This window comes from Carcharodon carcharias, chromosome 10 (genome assembly GCF_017639515.1).
Source record: "Carcharodon carcharias isolate sCarCar2 chromosome 10, sCarCar2.pri, whole genome shotgun sequence".
Taxonomy (NCBI): Eukaryota; Metazoa; Chordata; class Chondrichthyes; order Lamniformes; family Lamnidae; genus Carcharodon; species Carcharodon carcharias.
In genome coordinates this window covers 143,207,445-143,230,549 of record NC_054476.1, presented here as the reverse complement: position 1 = coordinate 143,230,549, position 23,105 = coordinate 143,207,445, and the positions used below count along the sequence as shown (strand labels likewise).

Sequence of the window (23,105 nt, the reverse complement as noted above, 5' to 3'; positions counted from 1 at the left end):
CTGGTGATGACCGAGCAGACCAGAGATAGGTCTGATGTCACACCAAGTCTTTTGATATTTTGATAAAGAACCTCTTACCATCCTCATCTGTCCTCCAACGCTAATAGACCTAGGATCTGCTTTACAAAGAGACCATTGCCCTTATATAGAACCTTTTTTTAATGTAGTAAAACATCCCAAGGTTCTTTACAGGAATGCTACTGAACAAAATTTGATATTGACAATGCAAGACAATATTAGGGTAGGTGACCAAAAGCTTAGTCAAGAGGTAGGCCTTGAGGAGCCAAGACAGCAGAAGTGAGATGTCAGTGGTAGACTAATTAAAATCAGGGATGTGCAAGCACAGAATTGGAAGAGTGCAGGCATCTGAGGATTATAGGGCTGGAGGAATTCAGAGGTATGCAGGGATTTGAAATAAGTGTTACAATCCCTGTGGAGACCAATAACTTTAAAAATAAGTCAACTTTCCAGTGACCAAAGAACATGATTTCACGTTTTAAAACTTTTGCTGTAGCAAACAAACTAAAGTTAACACTGATCAAACATTACTTAACAGGCAACTAATGCACTAAATTAAAGAAAAGGCATTTGCAAGTCAACTAACACAATTGAGATACCTCTTTGCTGTGCACTGCACTTCTAGCAGATGTGTAGCATTAGAAGAAAAAGTCCAAAATTCCTCCCAGTGCTCCAGGTTTGCTTCTCCTTCCTGTACTAGGTTGAAACTTCCCCTGTCCTTCAAAGTTGTTTCACTCTGCCTGAGTGTTCCAGATCCGGCTTTCACCAGCAAGACCCACCTAAGCAACTCCTTTTTCCTTTAAATCTCCAAAAGTTCCGACAGTTCTGTCGATCCCTTTATGTATTTTGTAGGTTTCAGTTAGATCACCTCTCATTCTTCGAAATTCTAGAGAATACAGGCCAAATTTCCCCAATCTCTCTTCATAGGTCAGTCCTGCCATCCCAGGAACAAGTCTGGTGAACCAAGAACAAACTCTCTCAGGCATTCTGCTTGGTTGTTAACACAATACAGTCCTCCTGCTTCTCCACAGCAGTCTGATTTTAGTATAGGAGATGTGAAGTCTTGCTTCAATTGTACAGAACCTTGGTTAGACCGCACCTGGAGTAGTGTGCAGTTTGGTTTCTTACCTTAGGAAGGATATTGTTGCCATAGAAAGAGTTTAATGAAGGTTCACCAGACTTGTTCCTGGGGTGGCGGGACTGACCTATGAAGAGAATTTGGGGAAAATTTGGCCTGTATTCTCTAGAATTTCGAAGAATGAGAGGTGATCTAATTGAAACCTACAAAATACTTAAAGGGATCGACAGGGTAGATGCAGGTAAGGTGTTTCCCTGGTTGGGGAGTCTAGAACCAGGGGACATAATTTCAACATGAGGGGGAAGCCACTTACGACTGAGATGAGGAGAATTTTTTTTTTTTTACTCAAGAGTTTTGAACCTTTGGAATTCTCTGCCCTAGAGGGCTGTGGAAGCTCAGTCATTGGTTACATTTAAAGCAGAGATTGACAGATTTCAATGACATAATGGGATAGTGTGGGGAAAAAGGCATTGAAGTGGATGATCAGCCACAATCGTATTGCATGGCAAAGTAGGCTTGATGAGCTGAATGGCCTACTCCTCCTATGTACCTGCTCTGTTGCTCCATACAGCATTATCTGCCTTGCCTATCTGTGTCTCAAAAAGCAGCTGTCCCAAGTGTGAAAACTCTCACTTAATATTTCAATACGTGTCTGTTTTGAGTTTCTTCCCCCATGGCAACCAGATCATATGGGCTTGCCTCCAAGCAGTCATATTTCATATGACCTCACCAATCCTTTCCAGAATTTTGTTTCATCCTGAGTTAAAGGAGACATTTTAAAACATAACTGTCTGGTAAAGTCCAGCATTTGTAACACAAGGATAAGTATTTTAAATTAGAGGTGTTGCCTGCCAGACCAGGAACCAATGAATGTCAGGGAGTATAAGGGTAATGGTGACTTTGACTTTGTGTGTTGGGACAAGAGTGTTGTTTTAGGATCCAAGAGGGCAGTGATGTTATCAGGGCTCCTACTTTTAACCAATACAGTTTTCTCTTTGGTGTTTATGGTTACATTTTTAGCTTTATAAAAAGTATTTTAAGCATACTTTGTGCCTTAATCACACTTTTTTTCTTTTTAGGTTAACAGTTTGGCTTCACTTGGACAGTATGAGACAAGCGGTGAGAATGATGGTGCAGCTAGCCAATCTCTCTACGTAGAAAATCATGCCTACTGAAAGGAAGCCACGGGAAAATACATAATAAAAAAAAAATGAAAAAAGTTTTAAATTCTCATTCGGCTTCTCGTGATTAGCTGATCCACAGCCTCTGCTACCTTGTATATTGTGCCCTCGCTGCCTGCATTATTTTGCTGTGTAGCTGAGATTTAACCTTAGGAGTGCTGATAGCAATACAACATGCCTGGTATACTTCTCCTGGGGTTCATGTAGTTTGACTTTACCCTCTAACGGATATACTGAAATCTCAAATATAACAAATGTGTTTAATTTCTTCCCTGAAAGATTAAAAAAGTTGTTTTAGTATTAGCTGCCTTGCCCCTGGATCACCTGAGCTTGTGGTGAATAACTAATCTCTGAATAATCACTTGTAGATCACAGCTAACCTGCACTTTGCCTCTTCACAATGTAAATGTGTTGCTGTGGCGTCCAAAGTGAGCATGACAACATAGGAGGTGACTACACAACATATAACGGTAATTATAACTAACACACAAGTCAGAATTTGTTCCAAACAATGCTCATTGTGTTCTCTCCCTGCCCCAGAAGAAAAATTCACTGTTTGCATATTTTTGTGTGTATTCAGAATACTTGCAATTACATGGGAGCATTGAGTGTTGTGTTCAAAAGTATTTTGTGATATATAGTTATATTGTACTCACTCCACATCTGCTGGTAAATAGTTACAATAAAGATATGGAACAAACTCTAGTCTTACTGTCTCTTATTCATTTATAAATGTTATAGATTTATACAATATTTCTTAACTTGGGTGGAATATTTCTTAAGTAACATTCCTTTTAAATCTGATGTCATCATCCCGCTAACTACCCTCCCATCTCCAATCATTTTGCCTCTCTTGCACACTATTTCCTGACTCTGTCTTGAGTCTTTTTTCAAATCCCTCTCTCCAATCAATGTCCTGCTCACAGTACCGAAACAGCCCTAGACAAAGCTCCAAATGAATTCTCTGACCATGGTACCACTGTCCTTCCTCGACCTTCATATGACACACTGACCCTTGCCACTCTCCCGACAATGTCCTTGGTCCTCCTCCAATCTACCTGAATGTTGGTCAATGCTTCTCCAACAACTTTCTCTTCCCATTGCTGCATTTTCATCCTTCCCTGTCTGCACGTTGCCCTGGCTGCTTTTATTGCTAGGTGAGAGATCATCTTATACATACATGCTGCTAACTCCAAGCTCGCCATCTTTTCCAAAAGCTTGCATTCTTTACTGTCTGATGTCAAGTAATAAATAAGGCAAAACTTGAGTTCACCATCAAGTAAACAGGTCACTACCTCCAATGTCTACCATAAATGACCTTTCTGTTATTTCCATTTCTCTATCCCCTTCCTCACTGCACTGAACAAAGTTGTCTGAAAAAATGACAGCCCCTTTGACCCCAAATTGAGCTTTAAAACCACATGCTATCCCTCATATCGACCTGTTACATTTCTCACCGTGGATCCTTTTCTGTTGAACACATTTCCCTGACAAATATCTCACTTGCATTTACCGATTCTGGGGATAGGAGGGTAAAATGAGCACATGTAACAAAGATAATGCAATCATTGTGGGGAACTTTACTCTTAATAGCTTGGACAAAGCAAAATGGCAATAGTAGTTTGTAGGATGAAGTCATGGAATACATCCAAAACAGTTCTATGACTATTGTTTTAAGAAACTACCTTGGGAATAGACTATTTTAGATTTTAAAACAAAAACAGAATTACCTGGAAAAACTCAGCAGGTCTGGCAGCATCGGCGGAGAAGAAAAGAGTTGACGTTTCGAGTCCTCATGACCCTTCGACAGAACTTGCGTTCGAGTCCAAGAAAGAGTTGAAATATAAGCTGGTTTAAGGTGTGTGTGTGGGGGGCGGAGAGATAGAGAGACAAAGAGGTGGGGGGGGGGGGGGGGTGTGGTTGTAGGGACAAACAAGCAGTGATAGAAGCAGATCATCAAAAGATGTCAACGACAATAGTACAATAGAACACATAGGTGTTAAAATTAAAGTTGGTGATATTATCTAAACGAATGTGCTAATTAAGAATGGATGGTAGGGCACTCAAGGTATAGCTCTAGTGGGTTTTTTTTTATATAATGGAAATAGGTGGGAAAAGGAAAATCTTTATAACTTATTGGAAAAAAAAGGGGGAAGGGGGAAACAGAAAGGGGGTGGGGATGGGGGAGGGAGCTTACGACCTAAAGTTGTTGAATTCAATATTCAGTCCGGAAGGCTGTAAAGTCCCTAGTCGGAAGATGAGGTGTTGTTCCTCCAGTTTGCGTTGGGCTTCACTGGAACAATGCAGCAAGCCAAGGACAGACATGTGGGCAAGAGAGCAGGGTGGAGTGTTGAAATGGCAAGCGACAGGGAGGTTTGGGTCATTCTTGCGGACAGACCGCAGGTGTTCTGCAAAGCGGTCGCCCAGTTTACGTTTGGTCTCTCCAATGTAGAGGAGACCACATTGGGAGCAACGAATGCAGTAGACTAAGTTGGGGGAAATGCAAGTGAAATGCTGCTTCACTTGAAAGGAGTGTTTGGGTCCTTGGACGGTGAGGAGAGAGGAATTGAAGGGGCAGGTGTTGCATCTTTTGCGTGGGCATGGGGTGGTGCCATAGGAGGGGGTTGAGGAGTAGGGGGTGATGGAGGAGTGGACCAGGGTGTCCCGGAGGGAGCGATCCCTACGGAATGCCGATAAGGGGGGTGAAGGGAAGATGTGTTTGGTGGTGGCATCATGCTGGAGTTGGCGGAAATGGCGGAGGATGATCCTTTGAATGCGGAGGCTGGTGGGGTGATAAGTGAGGACAAGGGGGACCCTATCATGTTTCTGGGAGGGAGGAGAAGGCGTGAGGGCGGATGCGCGGGAGATGGGCCGGACACGGTTGAGGGCCCTGTCAACGACCGTGGGTGGAAAACCTCGGTTAAGGAAGAAGGAGGACATGTCAGAGGAACTGTTTTTGAATGTAGCATCATCGGAACAGATGCGACGGAGGCGAAGGAACTGAGAAAATGGGATGGAGTCCTTACAGGAAGCGGGGTGTGAGGAGCTGTAGTCGAGATAGCTGTGGGAGTCGGTGGGTTTGTAATGGATATTGGTGGACAGTCTATCACCAGAGATTGAGACAGAGAGGTCAAGGAAGGGAAGGGAAGTGTCAGAGATGGACCACGTGAAAATGATGGAGGGGTGGAGATTGGAAGCAAAATTAATAAATTTTTCCAAGTCTTGACGAGAGCATGAAGCGGCACCGAAGTAATCATCGATGTACCGGAGAAAGAGTTGTGGAAGGGGGCCGGAGTAGGACTGCAACAAGGAATGTTCCACATACCCCATAAAGAGACAGGCATAGCTGGGGCCCATGCGGGTACCCATAGCCACACCTTTTATTTGGAGGAAGTGAGAGGAGTTGAAGGAGAAATTGTTCAGTGTGAGAACAAGTTCAGCCAGACGGAGGAGAGTAGTGGTGGATGGGGATTGTTCGGGCCTCTGTTCGAGGAAGAAGCTAAGGGCCCTCAGACCATCCTGGTGGGGGATGGAGGTGTAGAGGGATTGGACGTCCATGGTGAAGAGGAAGCGGTTGGGGCCAGGGAACTGGAAATTGTTGATGTGACGTAAGGTGTCAGAGGAATCACGGATGTAGGTGGGAAGGGACTGGACAAGGGGAGAGAGAAGGGAGTCAAGATAACGAGAAATGAGTTCTGTGGGGCAGGAACAAGCTGAGACGATCGGTCTACCGGGGCAGTTCTGTTTGTGGATTTTGGGTAGGAGATAGAAGCGGGCCGTCCGAGGTTGGGAGACTATCAGGTTGGAAGCTGTGGGAGGGAGATCCCCAGAGGAGATGAGGTCAGTGACAGTCCTGGAAACAATGGCTTGATGTTCAGTGGTGGGGTCATGGTCCAGGGAGAGGTAGGAGGAAGTGTCTGCGAGTTGACGCTCAGCCTCCGCGAGGTAGAGGTCAGTGCGCCAGACAACAACAGCACCACCCTTGTCAGCGGGTTTGATGACAATGTCAGGGTTGGACCTGAGAGAATGGAGTGCAGTAAGTTCAGAGAGAGACACGTTAGAATGAGTGAGAGGAGCAGAGAAATTGAGACGACTAATGTCGCGCCGACAGTTCTCAATGAAAAGATCGAGAGAAGGTAAGAATCCAGAGGGAGGGGTCCAGGTGGAGGGAGAATATTGGAGATGGGTAAAAGGATCCGTTGAACTGGGAGAGGACTCCTGCCCAAAGAAGTGAGCCCGGAGACGAAGACGGCGGAAGAAGAGTTCAGCATCATGCCGAGCTCCAAACCCGCTGACAAGGGTGATGCTGTTGTTGTCTGGCGCACTGACCTCTACCTCGCGGAGGCTGAGCGTCAACTCGCAGACACTTCCTCCTACCTCTCCCTGGACCATGACCCCACCACTGAACATCAAGCCATTGTTTCCAGGACTGTCACTGACCTAATCTCCTCTGGGGATCTCCCTCCCACAGCTTCCAACCTGATAGTCTCCCAACCTCGGACGGCCCGCTTCTATCTCCTACCCAAAATCCACAAACAGAACTGCCCCGGTAGACCGATCGTCTCAGCTTGTTCCTGCCCCACAGAACTCATTTCTCGTTATCTTGACTCCCTTCTCTCTCCCCTTGTCCAGTCCCTTCCCACCTACATCCGTGATTCCTCTGACACCTTACGTCACATCAACAATTTCCAGTTCCCTGGCCCCAACCGCTTCCTCTTCACCATGGACGTCCAATCCCTCTACACCTCCATCCCCCACCAGGATGGTCTGAGGGCCCTTAGCTTCTTCCTCGAACAGAGGCCCGAACAATCCCCATCCACCACTACTCTCCTCCGTCTGGCTGAACTTGTTCTCACACTGAACAATTTCTCCTTCAACTCCTCTCACTTCCTCCAAATAAAAGGTGTGGCTATGGGTACCCGCATGGGCCCCAGCTATGCCTGTCTCTTTATGGGGTATGTGGAACATTCCTTGTTGCAGTCCTACTCCGGCCCCCTTCCACAACTCTTTCTCCGGTACATCGATGATTACTTCGGTGCCGCTTCATGCTCTCGTCAAGACTTGGAAAAATTTATTAATTTTGCTTCCAATCTCCACCCCTCCATCATTTTCACGTGGTCCATCTCTGACACTTCCCTTCCCTTCCTTGACCTCGCTGTCTCAATCTCTGGTGATAGACTGTCCACCAATATCCATTACAAGCCTACTGACTCCCACAGCTACCTTGACTACAGCTCCTCACACCCTGCTTCCTGTAAGGACTCCATCCTATTCTCTCAGTTCCTTCGCCTCCGTCGCATCTGTTCCGATGATGCTACCTTCAAAAACAGTTCCTCTGACATGTCCTCCTTCTTCCTTAACCGAGGTTTTCCACCCACGGTCGTTGACAGGGCCCTCAACCGTGTCCGGCCCATCTCCCGCGCATCCACCCTCACGCCTTCTCCTCCCTCCCAGAAACATGATAGGGTCCCCCTTGTCCTCACTTATCACCCCACCAGCCTCCGCATTCAAAGGATCATCCTCCGCCGTTTCCGCCAACTCCAGCATGATGCCACTACCAAACACATCTTCCCTTCACCCCCACTGTCGGCATTCCATAGGGATCGCTCCCTCCGGGACACCCTGGTCCACTCCTCCATCACCCCCTACTCCCCAACCCCCACCTATGGCACCTCCCCATGCCTATGCAAAAGATGTAACACCTGCCCCTTCACTTCCTCTCTCCTCACCGTCCAAGGGCCCAAACACTCCTTTCAAATGAAGCAACATTTTACTTGCATTTCCCCCAACTTAGTCTACTGCATTCGTTGCTCCCAATGCGGTCTCCTCTACATTGGAGAGACCAAACGTAAACTGGGCGACCGCTTTGCAGAACACCTGCGGTCTGTCCGCAAGAATGACCCAAACCTCCCTGTCGCTTGCCATTTCAACACCCCACCCTGCTGTCTTGCCCACATGTCTGTCCTTGGCTTGCTGCATTGTTCCAGTGAAGCCCAACGCAAACTGGAGGAACAGCACCTCATCTTCCGACTAGGCACTTTACAGCCTTCCGGACTGAATATTGAATTCAACAACTTTAGGTCTTGACCTCCCTCCTCCATCCCCACCCACACCCCCCTCTGTTTCTTCCCCCTTCCTTTTGTTTTTTTCCAATGAATTATATAGATTTTTCTTTTTCCCTCCTTTTTCCATTATTTTTAAATATTTTTAAATCTTTTATGCTCCCCCCACCCCCACTAGAGCTATACCTTGAGTGCCCTACCATCCATTCTTAATTAGCACATTCGTTTAGATAATATCACCAACTTTAATTTTAACACCTATGTGTTCTATTGTACTATTGTCGTTGACATCTTTTGATGATCTGCTTCTATCACTGCTTGTTTGTCCCTACAACCACACCCCCCCCCCCCACCTCTTTGTCTCTCTATCTCTCCGCCCCCCACACACACACCTTAAACCAGCTTATATTTCAACTCTTTCTTGGACTCGAACGCAAGTTCTGTCGAAGGGTCATGAGGACTCGAAACGTCAACTCTTTTCTTCTCCGCCGATGCTGCCAGACCTGCTGAGTTTTTCCAGGTAATTCTGTTTTTGTTTTGGATTTCCAGCATCCGCAGTTTTTTTTTGTTTTTTTTTTGTTTTTATTTTAGATTTTGGCTTGTGTAATGAGACATGGTTAACTAGTAACTTCATAGTAAGGGATCCTCTGGGAAAGAGTGATCACATTGAAGAATTTCAGAGTTTGAGAGTAATAACAGGAATCAGCGAAGAACTTAGCACTGGTTCGAGTCATATTTAACACAAATGAAGATGCATGTGGTCAGTGGAAGCCAATCATCTCAGTCCCAAAACTTTGCTATGGGAGTTCCTCATGACAGGTGGTGTCCTTGGCCCAACCATTGTCATTAACTAGAAATTAACTAGACTAGCCATATAAATACTGTGGCTACACGAGCAGGACAGAAGCTAGGAATCCTACGATGAGTAACTCGCCACCTGACTCCCCAAAGCCTGTCTACCATCTACAAGGCACAAGTCAGGAGTGTGATGGAATACTCCCCATTTGCCTGGTTGAGTGCAGCTCTAACAACACTCAAGAAACTTGATGCTGTCCAGGACAAACCAGCCCGCTTGATTGGCACCCCATCCACAAACGTTCACTCCCTCCACCACAAACGCACAGTAGCAGCAGTATATAAAATCTACAGGATGCACTGCAGGAACTTACCAAGACACCTTAGTCAGCACCTTCCAAACCTACGATCACTACAATCTAGAAGGACAAGGGCAGCAGATAGATGGGAACTTCCACCTGCAAGTTCTCCTCCAAGTCACTCACGATTCTGACTTGGAAATATAATCGCTGTTCCTTCACTGTCGCTGGGTCAAAATCCTGGAACTCCCTCCCTAACAGCACTGTGGGTTTACCTACATCACATGAACAGCAGCCGTTCAAGAAGGCAGCTCACCACCACCTTCTCAAGGGCAACTAGGGATGGCAATAAATGCTGGCCCAGCCAGCAAAGCCCACATCCTGTGAATGAATTTTTAAAAAGCTGTCATCAATGGTCTAACCTTCATCATGAGGTCAGGATTGGGGATGTTCACTGATGATTGCACTAAACCTCATTGGCTAGCTCAATGAACAATGTAACTTTCCCAAACCCTTTGAACCACCCTCCCTCGGGTGCTGCATCTGACTCTTCATCCCCGTAAGCGATGACAGAGGCGGCCATTTAAGCTTAGCGATAATGTACCACATGTATCCGACGAACATCTCAAGGCTACTCCGGGGGCACATGGAATGTTAAATCGCTGAAGAGGTTTGCTTGCACCCAAACCGGCAGACTTCCTCTCCCTTTTACCTTCCCGCGTGAACGACGCCATTTGTCCCGCCAAACGGTGGGACTGTGGGCGCGGGCCGCGGCGTGATAATAGACTGTGCGCGCAGAACGAGCGGCTCTGGGAGCGCGGGAAATTTGAACGCAGGGCCCCGGATGCGGCCGATCAACCGTCTCCGCTCGCGCGCGAGCTTGATTTCGGGAGCTCCCACTAGCTCCGCCCTTTCCCTCATCTGATTGGCGGAGAGCGGCACGGCGGCGGACAAGCGGATTGGCGGATGAGACTATCACTCCAGCAATATTTCCGTTGTCAAGGAATCGGGGGAACATGGCGGCGGCAGCAGCAGAAGGTGAGAGTGGGGAACGGGAGCTGAGCAGTGTTTTACCTGTGATCCACATTGTTCATTGCTGAACGCCGGGTCAGGCCTCGTTCCGATCGTGATAATGGTTCCGTGACATGAACCATTTCCCTCAGGATGAAGCGCAGCGACACCCAAAGCCAGGGGCGGCGAGGACATTCCCCTCCCGGTACAGGCAGCGGCCCCAACATCCCGCACCCTCCAGTAAATCGGCACCCATGCTATAGTCTAAGTAACGCTTCAAACCATTGCTTTCAGGTGTTTCACCTCTGTCCACACACCCTCAATCACCGCTTCCTTTTCCCCACCCAGTTGCCCTCCCAAACCCGGCTCGCCTTCTCTGTTACTGACAGCACCTTTCCTGATGTCAATCGAGCTCCCTGTTAGCCTGAGCAACTCCATACAACATGGGCCCCAAAATGATATATTAGTCCCGGCGAAAATGTAGCAGAGCAAGCACAAATCAAGCCAATTTATTTTTCTCTTGGAAAAAAAAAACTCAGCAGGTCTAACAGCATCTGTGGAAAGAAAAATCAGAGTTTCCTGTGGAACAGAGTTCATCTCTGAAGAAGCTCTGTGCTCTGTTCCACAGAAAACTCTCTCTCCGCAGATGCTGTTAGTCTTGCTGAGTTTTTTCCAGCATTTTCTGTTTTTGTTTCAGATTTCCAGCATTCACAGTATTTTGCTTTTATTTTCTTTTGTTGCTTGATTTTTTTTTCTCCCAGTGAGCCACCTTCTCTGATGGAGAGGTTATAGCCTCTCATCCGAGGGTATTACTAAATCTAGTCTGTGGCTTTGGGGTTTAATCCCATTTTCATCCAATGGGATAGCATTTGTTCTTTACTCAGTGATTCCTCAACAATAGCATAAGTATTACAGACCACACTGTGAAGTTTCATTTTGCTGTTCAGAATTGCTCCATAAGAAATAAGGACAGTAGCAGTCATACAGTTTCTTGAGCCTATTCTGCCATTCAGTAAGATTATAGCTGACCTTTGACCTGAACTCCACTTTCCTGCCCAGTCTCCATATTTCTTGATTGCCCTGGAGCAAAAAAAAATCAATTAACCTGTGTCTTGAATATACACATTGTCTGAGTATCCACAGTTCTCTGAATGAAGAAATTCCTCCTCATCTCAGTCTTAATTATCAACCCCTTATTTGGAATCTGTGCCTTCTTGTTCTAGACTTTCCAGCCAAGGGAAACAATCTTTCAGCATCTGTCCTGTCAAGCCCTGTCTGCCCTTGCAAGTTTGAATAAGATCACCTTTCTTTTAAAATCCAGAGAATGTAGGCCTGATCCACCCAACCTCTCATTGTAGCACATTAATGTAGTGAACCTTTGCTGCACCGACTGTAGATTATAGATTAATTTTTAAATGGCAGCACGGAGCATGGAAAAAAAACAGATTTTATGTTCCATTATCAAGGACAGGTGTGGAGATCAGGCCAGATGTCTCTCCATAGAGATGAGCAAAATCCAAAGGAATTTTTCATCCTTATTAACTAGCTCAACTCTAGCATTGAAAGGTAGTTGCTGGGAATATTAAACAGTTTACAGAAAATATGCTTTTCTGTCTTGGTAAGACTGCCTCAGAAAAATTTTGCCACTTTGTAGTTGATGTTTTCTGACTCAAGTACTGAGTTTAACAGCCCACAATTTTTTTTGTTTCCTCAGAAAGGTGCCGAGGAAAGTACTCGGCCAGCTGCATCACTGTGGTGGTGATTTTGCTTGGGCTGCCTCTCTGGTGGAAGACAACAGAAACATATCGTGCCTCGCTGCCTTATAGCCAAATCAATGAGCTAGACATTCTCTTGGTAAGAGTTTATTTCCATGACAGTAAGATGGGCTTTGTAAGATTTGTTTTAAATGTGCAGTTTCTTCTCCAAGGCTCATACGGAATGTCAGATATGACTCAAGTGGATGTCACTTTCATCTCTGGTCAAAAGATTGTGGGTTCAAGTCCTTCAGGATCGTACTGAGGAAGTTCCGCAGTGTCAGAGCAGCTGTCTTAGATGAGGCCCTGTCTGCTGTTTTAGATCAGGCTTGATCGGGCACATTTCATAATTTTTCTCACTGAAGAGGGTGATGAGCAAATTTTGGAAACAAAGTTTGGTACAACATTAAACATGAATTTTAAAAAATGCTGACATTTGAAAAAAAACAACTTGCTGAGCAAAGAAACAATGATCAATAAATAGATGAGTATTAGAGTGTAAAAGGGTGAGTGTGTGTCTGTGTCTGGCTCATTCCCAGTCTCAGGCTGCTCACTCATTCACCCTCACCCACTGCGTGATAGTGTGTGCGTGGGTGAGAGTGAATGAGAACCCTGAAACTGGGAGTGAGCCAGACTTAGGGACACACGCTGCCTTGCGCACACACTCACCCGCTCACTCCTTCCCACCCCTACACTCCCTCCCGCCCCCACCCTCTCTCCCCCCCAAACTCTCTCCTTCCTGCCCTCATACACACTCCCTCCTGCCCCGCACACACTCTCCCTACCCCCACCGCACTGCCTCTCCTTGCTGCCCCTCCCTCCCAACGAGCGCACGTGTGCATGCTCACACACACACTCTCCCTCTCTCTCACACAGTCTCCAGTCACTCACTTACTCAGATGCCAGTAGGCTGCCTCAAGCCCTCTCCGGTCCATCCTGGGACCTGCTCCTTGCCCCCCTGACCTTCGGCCCCCTGCTTCTTGGCTCCCCGCCCCTTGGCCAAGCCCCCCCACCCCCTGCCCACCCGCCCTTGCCTCCAGGCCTGCATGGGAATCGGTAGCGAGGTCTTTTGTGACAGGTGCTGAAGGTAAGTAATGCAGGATGCAATTCTCATTACCTCAGGATAGGTTTACCAGACTGGCATCTGGATTATGAATAGAAGGCAGCCATTAGGATCAATGGAGAGAGTTTGATCTGGACTAAGGGGTGCCTTGACACTGTGACCAGAATTATTTACAAAAAAACATATTGAAGCAATTACATCTGGAGTTGCCTGAGGTGTGTGAATGAAATCGGTTTCTCACCGTTGAGAGTAGGTTTAGTTTATGGAACTGAACAAAAGGGCTGAACTCCTGAGATGAGAGTGACTGCCCTTGACATCAAGGCTGCATTTGACCTAGTGTGGCATCTAGGAGCCCTAGCAAAACTGGAGTCAGGGGGAAAACTCTCCACTGGCTGGATTCATACCTAGCACAAAGGAAGATGGTTGTGGTTGTTGGAGGTCAGTCATCTCAGCTCCAGGACTTCACTGCTGCAGTTCCTCAGGGTAGCGTCCTCGGCCCAATCATCTTTAGCTGCTTCATCGATGACCGACCTTCCATCATGAGGTCAGAAGTGGGGATGATTGCAGATGATTGCACAATGTTCACCATTTGTGACTCCTCAAATACTGAAGCAGTCCATGTCCAAACACAGCAAGACCTGGACAATATCGAGGATTAAGCTGAGGAGTGGCAAGTAACATTCACAGCACACAAGTGCCAAGCAGTGACCATCTCCAACAAGAGAGAATCCAATCATCGACCCTTGACGTTCAATGGCATTACCATCACCGATCCCCCACTATCAAGATCCTAGGGGTTACCATTGACCAGAAACTGAACTGGACCAGCCATATAAATACTGTGGCTACAAGAGCAGGTCAGAGGCTAGGAATCATGTGTAACTCACCTCCTGACTCCCCAAAGCCTGTCCACCATCTACAAGGCACAAGTCAGACGTGTAATGGAATACTCCCCACTTGCCTGGATGAGTGCAGCTCCAAAAACACTCCAGAAGCTTGACATTATCTTGGCCAAAGCAGCCCACTTGATTGGCACCACATCCACAAACATTCACTTCCTCCACCACCGATGCACAACAGCAGCAGTGTGTACCAGCTACAAGATGCACTGCAGGAATTCAAGGCTCCTTAGACAACACCTTCCAATCTCACGACCACTACCATCTAGAAGGACAAGGGCAGCAGATAGGTGGGAACACCACCGCCTGGAACTTCCCCCTCCAAGCCACTCACCATCCTGACTTGGAAATATATCGCTGTTCCTTCACTGTCACTGGCTCAAAATCCTGGAACTCCCTTCCTAACAGCACTGTGAGTGTACCTATACCACATGAACTGCAGCAGTTCAAGAAGGCAGCTCACCACCACTTTGTCAAGGGCAATTAGGGATGGTCAATAAATGGTGACCCAGCCAGCGAAGCTCACATCCCATGAATGAATAAAAAAAACTGGGTGTGTGCAGTGGATGAAGTATTTCCTTCACCTCTGTGACCTTAATCCATTGAGTGCAGACATAGCAAGACCAGCTTAGAAGGGCTGTACAAGATACGTATTTTTCTTTTATCTGCCTTTGTGTCCTGATGATGGGATCTCACTGCTCTCTGATTCTTTCCCAAGGGCCTGTTCTCCCTGTGTGAGCCGCCTTGGTTATTGTTGGCAGACTATTTATCTGCAGAGTTTAGCAAACCTGCCCTTATTCAATGTCCAGGTGCGACTGGTTTGGTTACTTTTGTTGCTTGATTTTTTTTCAGCTCCAGGGAACTGTGCTTTTTTATTCATTCAGGAGATGTGGGTGTCATTGTTTAGGCCAGCATTTATTGCCCATCCCTAATTGCCTTGAAAAGGTGGTGATGAGCTGCCTTCTTGAACAGCTGTAGTCCATGTACTGTTTGGAGGGCATTCCAGGACTTAACAACAGTGAAGGAATGGCGATATATTTCCAAGTCAGAATGGTGAGTGGCTTGGAGAGGCACTTCCAGGTGGTGGTATTCCCATGTGTCTGCTGCCCTTGTCCTCTTGATAGTAGTGTGTGGGGGATTGGAAGCTTGCTGAGTTTTTACAGTGCATCTTGTAGATGGTACACACTGCTGCCACTGTGTGTTAGTGGTGGAGGGAGTGAATGTTTGTGGATGGGGTGCCAATTAAGCGGGCTGCTTTGTCTTGGATGGTGTAAGTGTCTTGAGTGTTATTGTTCAGTACACTGTAGCCCCAGCTGGAAGCTGGCTCAGCACAGACCAGGGGTCAAACCTGGGATTTTCTGAGTACATAGGTCAGGACCAAACCACGCAATATATATATCAACCAGCTAAATGGTGGAGGCAGTAAGCATTCCTCACTACTGTGCCTTTGGGTAACCTGGCAGAGAGCTGAATTTTCTTCTCTTTGGCATCAACCTTGGTCCAGTGATAGGAAACTCCCTACTGAATTAGAAAGTTGTGGATTCAAGTTCCATTCCAGAGATATCCAGATATAATCCAGGCAGACACATCAGTGTAGTACTGATGGAACACTGCAGAGGGGCTGCCTTTTAGATGAGATGCTAAACCAAGGCCCCATTTCTACTTGTCCAGGTGGATGTAAAATATTCCATGGTACTATTCAGGGAAGAATAGTTCTTCCCAGGGTCATGGCCAACATTGATCTGGTTTCTATTTGTGGGACCTTACTGTGCTCATGTTGATTGCTGCATTTCCCTACATTACAACAGAGCCTACACTTCAATGCTTCGCTGGCTGTAACGTGCTTTGGGCTGTCCAGCAGCGGTTAAAAACACTACAGAAGTGGGAGATCATCCTTACTCCTCAAGGCTGTCAAGTTAAATTTTACAGATCCCTGGAACTTGTACACATGACAGTGATTCACTGAATGTTGTGATCGCTTTTGCAGCTTGACATAAATGTGCCAGTGGAGGTGGTCTTTGTGAGAGGCACCCTGACGGCAGAACAACAGAAAAAGCTTCTACCACAGACTCAGTTTAGCCAGAAGATGAATCAGCTGGATGGTGAGCAATACAGCAGTAAACTTAAAGTTGTTCTAGCACCTCAGGAAGTGCTGGGTCGCTCAGGTTTTATGTTGATTGCAATAGTGCTAATATTTGAACAAATAAGGAAACATTTGTCCTCACCATCACTTAATCAGTGTTCCCCTTCACGTTATTGTGCTCTGCAACCCAGGAAGGCACCAGTTTTGATTCTGTGGTTTGTGCTGAGTTATGTTGATCACAGCCGCATAATAGTCATAGCAGTCTCGGAGCTCCTGGCCAGGGTTTTTGCTCCTGATCACTGTTCCGGGCCCCCAGTTAGAAAGTGCATGGCCACTTTTCAGGAGCAGGTTCAGTTGTATAATCCCTGCTGATGCTCACTTGTCAGCTCGGAGCTAAAACTGGCCAAAAACTGCTCCCACAGAGAGCTGGTGCCTTCCGGCAAAGCGGTGGGGGGTGGGGTTCATGAACAATATAAATGTAAAGAAAATCTACTTGTTATGATCCCAGCTGAGGTTATCCCTGATCCCCGAGTGGAACCCAGCTTGACAGATCCTAACTTTTAATTTGTTTGTTTAGATACATGGAGAGGGGCTACTGAACAGAGTCATTGGAGGCAGCTAATGAACTTTTAACAAAAGCATAAAACATTTATTAAACAAGGAAAGATGAACTATATTACAATACTCACAGCTGTACCTTTACAGATATATACAGATTTCTAGGGATATCACAAGTTACAAAAGCTATCTCATACTATAATGTTCACAATAAGTATAGTTCATGTCAGCCAATAGGCAGCCTGGGGTCAGACCACCACACTCTGAAACCAAGTGACAGATGCCACCCCAGACAGATGCTATCAATCTGTCCTCAGCTCGCTCCGCAGACGCTTGTTACACCATGAGCCAACCAGTCTCACTAAACTCAGTGTTTCGCATGACTGTTTCCAATCTCCACTCTTGAAGTACCTGCTTTGGAATCGTCTCCCAATCTGACACTTTCTCTCAGATGCTTTCCGCAAGGGTTCACCTCCAGGATTTCAAATTCTACTTCTGATGTTCCTCTCCCCTGGTCACCACAAGCTTTCCTCCATGCACTCTCTTTCACTGACTCAGCTGTCAACAGTACACCACTGCTTCATATGTCCATAACAAAGAGTCACAGACCTTCAGTTGTCTTTTTGGATCTCCTGGCCTCTTGTAAGCTGTCCTTGTTTTAAATCTGCTTTCTGCAGCTGTTGTCTCTTTAAATCTGAAGCTTGGCACTTTTCTCTTTAACTTCACTTAACAGGATCTTTTCCAGGTTCCTGTCCTTCCCTTTGACTAGGAGGTTTCCTTGGGACTTTCTCCTGTTCCACGCCCCTAGATTTTGAGGCCTTTCCTTTAGCTTGGGACTGGCTATCTGTCCCCTTTACTCCAGTCTCTCCTGGCAGCTACTTTCAAAACCAGCTGAACTCAAACAGTTTCAAAATCAAACTGCTATTTCTAGTTTCTTCTGTTCTATGGGACCTACCTCTCTGGACCCTGTTGCTAGGCCACAGCCCAGTTTCTCTACTCTTGTTTGTTTAACTTAGCTTAGAGTCTTAAAAGGCTCATTAGAAATGCAGGCACCTTATAAAGTGAAATTAAAATTCAATTTGACCTTTCTTAACATACTGGTACAGAAATACGAATCAAACTCAAACATTAAAGCTAAAATTCATTCCTAACACCCATAAATACAAATTTAACTGGTTAAACTATCTCTATTTCCTAACATACTTTCTACTATTGACACATTTTGCACACACAATATCCCTGTTACTGTTCTCCCAAATGTTTGAGTATTGTGCTCCATGTATTGTATGACTAAATCACGGTCTTGTCAGATTTGCTTCTTGTGCAAACTTTGTTTTAAACTGTGTTGCTTTGTAAAGTTTAAACCCTGATCTGTCTCTTTCACAGGTAAAACGGGATTCAAGTACAGGTATGAGAAGACATATAGAGCTGCTACTGGTATAGAACAAGATGCCATAATGGGTGAAAATGTGGAAGGTATGGAATTGCTACTGCATATCTTTTGTATATTGATTTTACTTCCATCTCTGTTTCACTTATCTCGAAGGCGGGAGGGCACTCCTTGTTTATGTAGATACTGAAAGGAGAAATTGGAGACTAAGTATCTTGAGTGACAACTCTGAAAGACCAGCTCCAACAGGTCACTGGGAGATCTTTGGGATTGGTGTGGGGGTATGACTGGTGCCCCTGGTAGCAACCCCTTTCTCACTGAGACAGCTATTTTTCCAAAATGTTTCCAAAATTTCCTCGATTCTGGAAAGATCCCATCAGGCTGGAACGTAGAAATTATAGCCCCTCTATTCAAGAAGGGAGGTAGGAAGAAAATAGGAAACTGGGTCAGTTAGCTTGACATCTGTCATGGGGAAGGTGTTCGTTGATCATTAAAGAGATTGTAGTTGGGCACTTAGAAAAACACAGAGTAATCGGGAAGAGTCAGCATGGTTTTGTGAAAGGGAAATCATATTTAACCAATTTATTAGCGTCCTTTGAAGGAGTAACATGCTGTAGATGGAGGGGAGCCTTGAGACGTATTGTATTTGGATTTCCAGAAGGCATTGCATAAGGTGCCACATCAAAGGCACTTAAAGAAAATAAAAGCTCATGGTGTAGGGGGTAACATATTAGCCTCGATAGAAGATTGGCTGGCTGACAGAAAACAGAAAGTGTGCATAAATGAGTATTTTTCTGATTGGCAGCATGTGACGAGTGGAGCTCCGCAGGGGTCTGTGCTGGGGCCTCAACTTTTTACAATTTACATCAATGACTTAGATGAGGGGAGCTAAAGCATGGTAGCTAAATTTACAGATGACACAAAGATGGTTAGAAAAGTATGTTGTGAAGAAGGCATAAGGAGTTTGCAGACGGATATAGATCGGTTGAGTGAGTGGGCAAAAATCTGGCAGATGGAGTATAATGTGGGAAAATATGGAGTTCTTCACTTTGGCAGGAAGAATAAAAAAGCAGAGTATTAATTAAACAGAGAACGACTACAGAATTCCTTGGTGCAGAGGGATCTAAGTGTTCTAGTGCATGAGTCACAAAAAATTAGTATGCAGGTACAGCATGTAATCAAGAAGGCTGATAGAATGCTATCCTTTATTACAAGAGGAATTGAACAGATGTTATGCTTCAGTTTAATAGGGCATTGGTGAGACCACACTTTGAATACTGTGTGCAATTTTGGCCTCCTTATTTAAGGAAGGATATAAATGCATTAGAGGCGGTTCAAAGGAGGTTTACCAGATTGACACCTGGAATGAGCAGGTTGCCTTATGAGGATAGGCTGGGCTTGTTTCCACTGGGCTTTAGAAGAGTGAAGGATGACTTGATTGAAGTACATAAGACTCCAAATGGTCTCGACAAGGTGGATGTGGAAAAGTTGTGGGTGAGTCCAGAACCAGGGGGCGCTGTTTTAAAGTTAAGAGTCGGCCTTATAGGACAGATGAGGAGAAACGTTTTCTCTCTGAGGGTTGATCGACTTTGGAACTCTCTGTCTTAAAAGGCAGTGGAAGCAGGGTCATTGAATAATTTTGAGGCAGAGGAAGAGAGACTCTTATTTGGGGAATGTGGAATTTGAAGCACAAACAGATCAACCATGATCTAATTGGTCTACTCCTCCTATTTCATATGTTCAAATGAGCAAACGGCGTGGGTTTCATTAATTAAGCAGAGACTTTAACAACTTGTGACTATAACTATCCACCAAGATGTGAGGCCCATCATAAAACTTGAAAAGCATTGCAATGCCCCACTTTCAGGATCCATTTTGATATATGTTTCCTGCTGTAACCTCCCAGAGCTTGCTTTAGGACACCAGTCTCAGAAGTGAAAATCTCCATCTGCCTATATAATTTATTTTATTGTTTTTATTCATTCATTGGATGTGGGCTTCGCTGGCTGGGCCAACATTTATTGTCCACCTTTAATTGCCCTTGAGAAGATGGTGGTGAGCTGCCTTCTTGAACTACTGCAGTCCATGTGATGTAGGTACACCCACAATGCTGTTAGGGAGGGAATTCCAGGATTTTGACCCAGTGACAGTAAAAGAATGGCGATATATTTCCAAGTCAGGATGGTGAGTGGCTTGGACGGGAAATTCTAGGTGGTGGTGTTCCCATGTGTCTGCTGCTCTTGTCCTTCTAGATGGTAGTGGCCGTGGGTTTGAAAGGTGCTGTCTAAGGATTCTTGGTGAGTTCCTGCAGTGCATTGTATAGATGGTGTACATTGCTGCTACTGTGCGCCAGTGGTGAAGGGAGTGAAAGCTTGTGGAAGGGACGCTTATGTGGGCTGCTTTGTCCTGAATGGTGTCAAGCTTCTTGAGTGTTGCTGGAGCTGCACTCAGCCAGGCAAGTGGGGAGTATTCCATCACACTCCTGACTTGTGCCTTATAGGTGGTGGACAGGCTTGGGGAGTCAGGAGGTGAGTTACTCGTTGTAGGATTCCCAGCCAATGACCTTCTGTTGAACCACAGTATATGGCTAGTCCAGTTCAGTTTCTGATTAATGGTAATCCCCAGGTTGTTGATAGTGGGGGATGCAGCATTTATTTCCTGATGCATTCCTCTTATAACACAATGGCTTCAGTCTTCCTAATGTTTGGTTGGTGGAAATTTCTGTTCATCCATTATTGGATATTTGAGGGGAGCAAGGAGGTGGTGAGATAGAGCTGAGTGTTGTCAGCATACATTAGGAACCTGATATCTTTTCGGATGATGTCACTGAGGGATAACATGTATTTAAAAAAAAGAAGGGGGCCCAGGATAGATCCTTGGGAAAGTCCAGAGTTAACAGAGCAAAAGTGGAAAGAGAAGTCACTGCAAGAGATTCTCTGACTATGAGTAGAAAGGTAAGAATGGAATAAAACAGGAAGTGTTGGAAATACCTAGCAGGTCTGAAAGCATCTGTGGAGAGAAGGGGAGTTAATGTTCCTGGTCGAATATGATTCGCCTTCAGAATTTCTACTTAAGTTAAGTAGAACCAGGTGAGGGTAATTTCAAAACAAAAACAGAATTACCTGGAAAAATTCAGCAGGTCTGGCAGCATCGGCGGAGAAGAAAAGAGTTGACGTTTCGAGTCCTCATGACTCTTCAACAGAACGGAGGGTAATTTCACCCAGCTGGATGACAGAAGAGAGGCTTGGAGCTGGATAGTGCATAGTGAAAGCTGCAGATGGGTTGGGAAGGATGAGAACAGATCATTTATCATGGTCACAGTTACAAAGAATGCCATCCTTGCCTTTATCATCTCTAGACTTGACTATTCCAGTGCTGTCCTACCTGGTCTCTCATCTTGCGTCCTACATAAATCGGGCACTCATCCAGTCCTCTGCTGCCTATGTCTCAACTTGCTCCATCTCACTCATCTATCACACCTGTGCTTGTTGACTTTCAGTCGCTGCGGCACCCCCCCACCAACTCTGGCTGCCTCAATTTTGAAATTCTCATCTGTTTTTCAAATCCTTCCAAGGCCTCTCCACTCCCTGTCTCTGTAATCTCCTCCTGCCCTTCAAGCCTTTGAGATCTCTGTGTTTCTCCAATTCTACTTCTTGTGTATCCCTGATTTTAATTCCTACACCATTGACAGCTTTGCTTTCAACTGCTATGACCTTAAGCTCTGGAATTCCCTTTGATCTCTTCTGACTTCTTTTAAGATGATCCTTTAAACCCACCTCCTTGATCAAGCTCTTGGCCATCTGTCCCTATTTCTCCTCCTGTGGCACATAGGAGCAGGAGAAGGCCATTTGGCCTGTTGAGCCTGCTCTGCCATATTCAATTATATCATGGCTGATCATCTACCTAAATACCACTTCGCTGTGCTATCCCCATATCCCTTGATGTCATTAGTAGCCAGAAATCCATCAATTCCTGAAGAGCCTTGCGGACTTGAAACATTAACTCTGTTTCTTTCTCCACAGATGCTGCCACACCTCCTGAGTTTTTCCAGCATTTTTTGTTTTTATTTCCATCAATTTCTGTTTTGAACACGCTCAATGATTGAGCTTCCACAGAGGTAGAGAATTCCAACGTTTCACCACCCTCCTCATCTCAATCTTAAATGACCTACCCCTTATTCTGGTTCTAGGCTCACCAGGCAGTGCGAAACATCCTATCCACATCTACCCTGTCATGCCCTAAAAGAATTTTGTAAGCTTCAATGGGATCATCTCTCATTCTTTGAAACCCTAAATAATACAGGCCTAGTTTCCTCAATCTCTCCTCATAAGAAAATCCCGCCATCCAAGGGATCAGTCTGATGAACCTCTGTTGCATTCCTTCTATGGCACGTATGTCCTTCCTTAGATAAGGAGACCAAACTGTACACACTACACCATGTGCGGTCTCACCAAGATGCCATACAATTGCAGCAAGACACCTTTACTCCTGTACTCAAATCCCCTTGTGCTGAAGGCCAACATACCATTTGCCTTTCTAATTGCTTGCTGCACCTGCAGACTTAGGAAAAACATGTGGATAACTTCACACTTATTTACATTATATTCCATCTGCCATTTTCTTGCCCGTTTACTTAGCTTGTCCAATCCCTTTGAAACCTCCTTGCATCCTCCTCACATCTTACATTCCCACTTAGTTTTGTGACATCAGCAAATTTGGAAATTTTGCATTTGGTCCCCATATCCAAATCATTTATATCAGGCTTGTCCAACCTTTTCGCTTGGGGGCCCCATTTCAATTTTTTTCTCACTCTCAGGACTGATGGGCAAATTTCAGAAAGATATGGTTTGGCACAACATCAAAAATTAATTTCAAAACGAAGCTGACATATAAAAAGAATTAACTTGCTGAGCG

The 23,105-nt window shown here is 45.5% G+C and overlaps 2 protein-coding genes across 2 annotated transcripts in view; both read left to right on the top strand.

Annotated features, from left to right (window-relative positions):
- The window catches only part of aldocb (aldolase C, fructose-bisphosphate, b), a 34,779-nt gene extending 31,802 nt beyond the window's left edge, over positions 1-2,977 (top strand). The window contains exon 9 of the mRNA XM_041198352.1: positions 2,176-2,977. Coding sequence (XP_041054286.1) covers positions 2,176-2,271 — 96 coding nt within the window. The 3' untranslated portion in view covers positions 2,272-2,977. The remainder of the gene's footprint in view (positions 1-2,175) is intronic.
- A 7,451-nt stretch (positions 2,978-10,428) lies between these two features.
- pigs (phosphatidylinositol glycan anchor biosynthesis, class S) overlaps positions 10,429-23,105 on the top strand; it is a 58,410-nt gene continuing 45,733 nt past the window's right edge. Inside the window, exons 1-4 of the mRNA XM_041198096.1 lie at positions 10,429-10,471; positions 12,159-12,298; positions 16,148-16,262; positions 18,188-18,277. Coding sequence (XP_041054030.1) covers positions 10,450-10,471; positions 12,159-12,298; positions 16,148-16,262; positions 18,188-18,277 — 367 coding nt within the window. The 5' untranslated portion in view covers positions 10,429-10,449. The remainder of the gene's footprint in view (positions 10,472-12,158; positions 12,299-16,147; positions 16,263-18,187; positions 18,278-23,105) is intronic.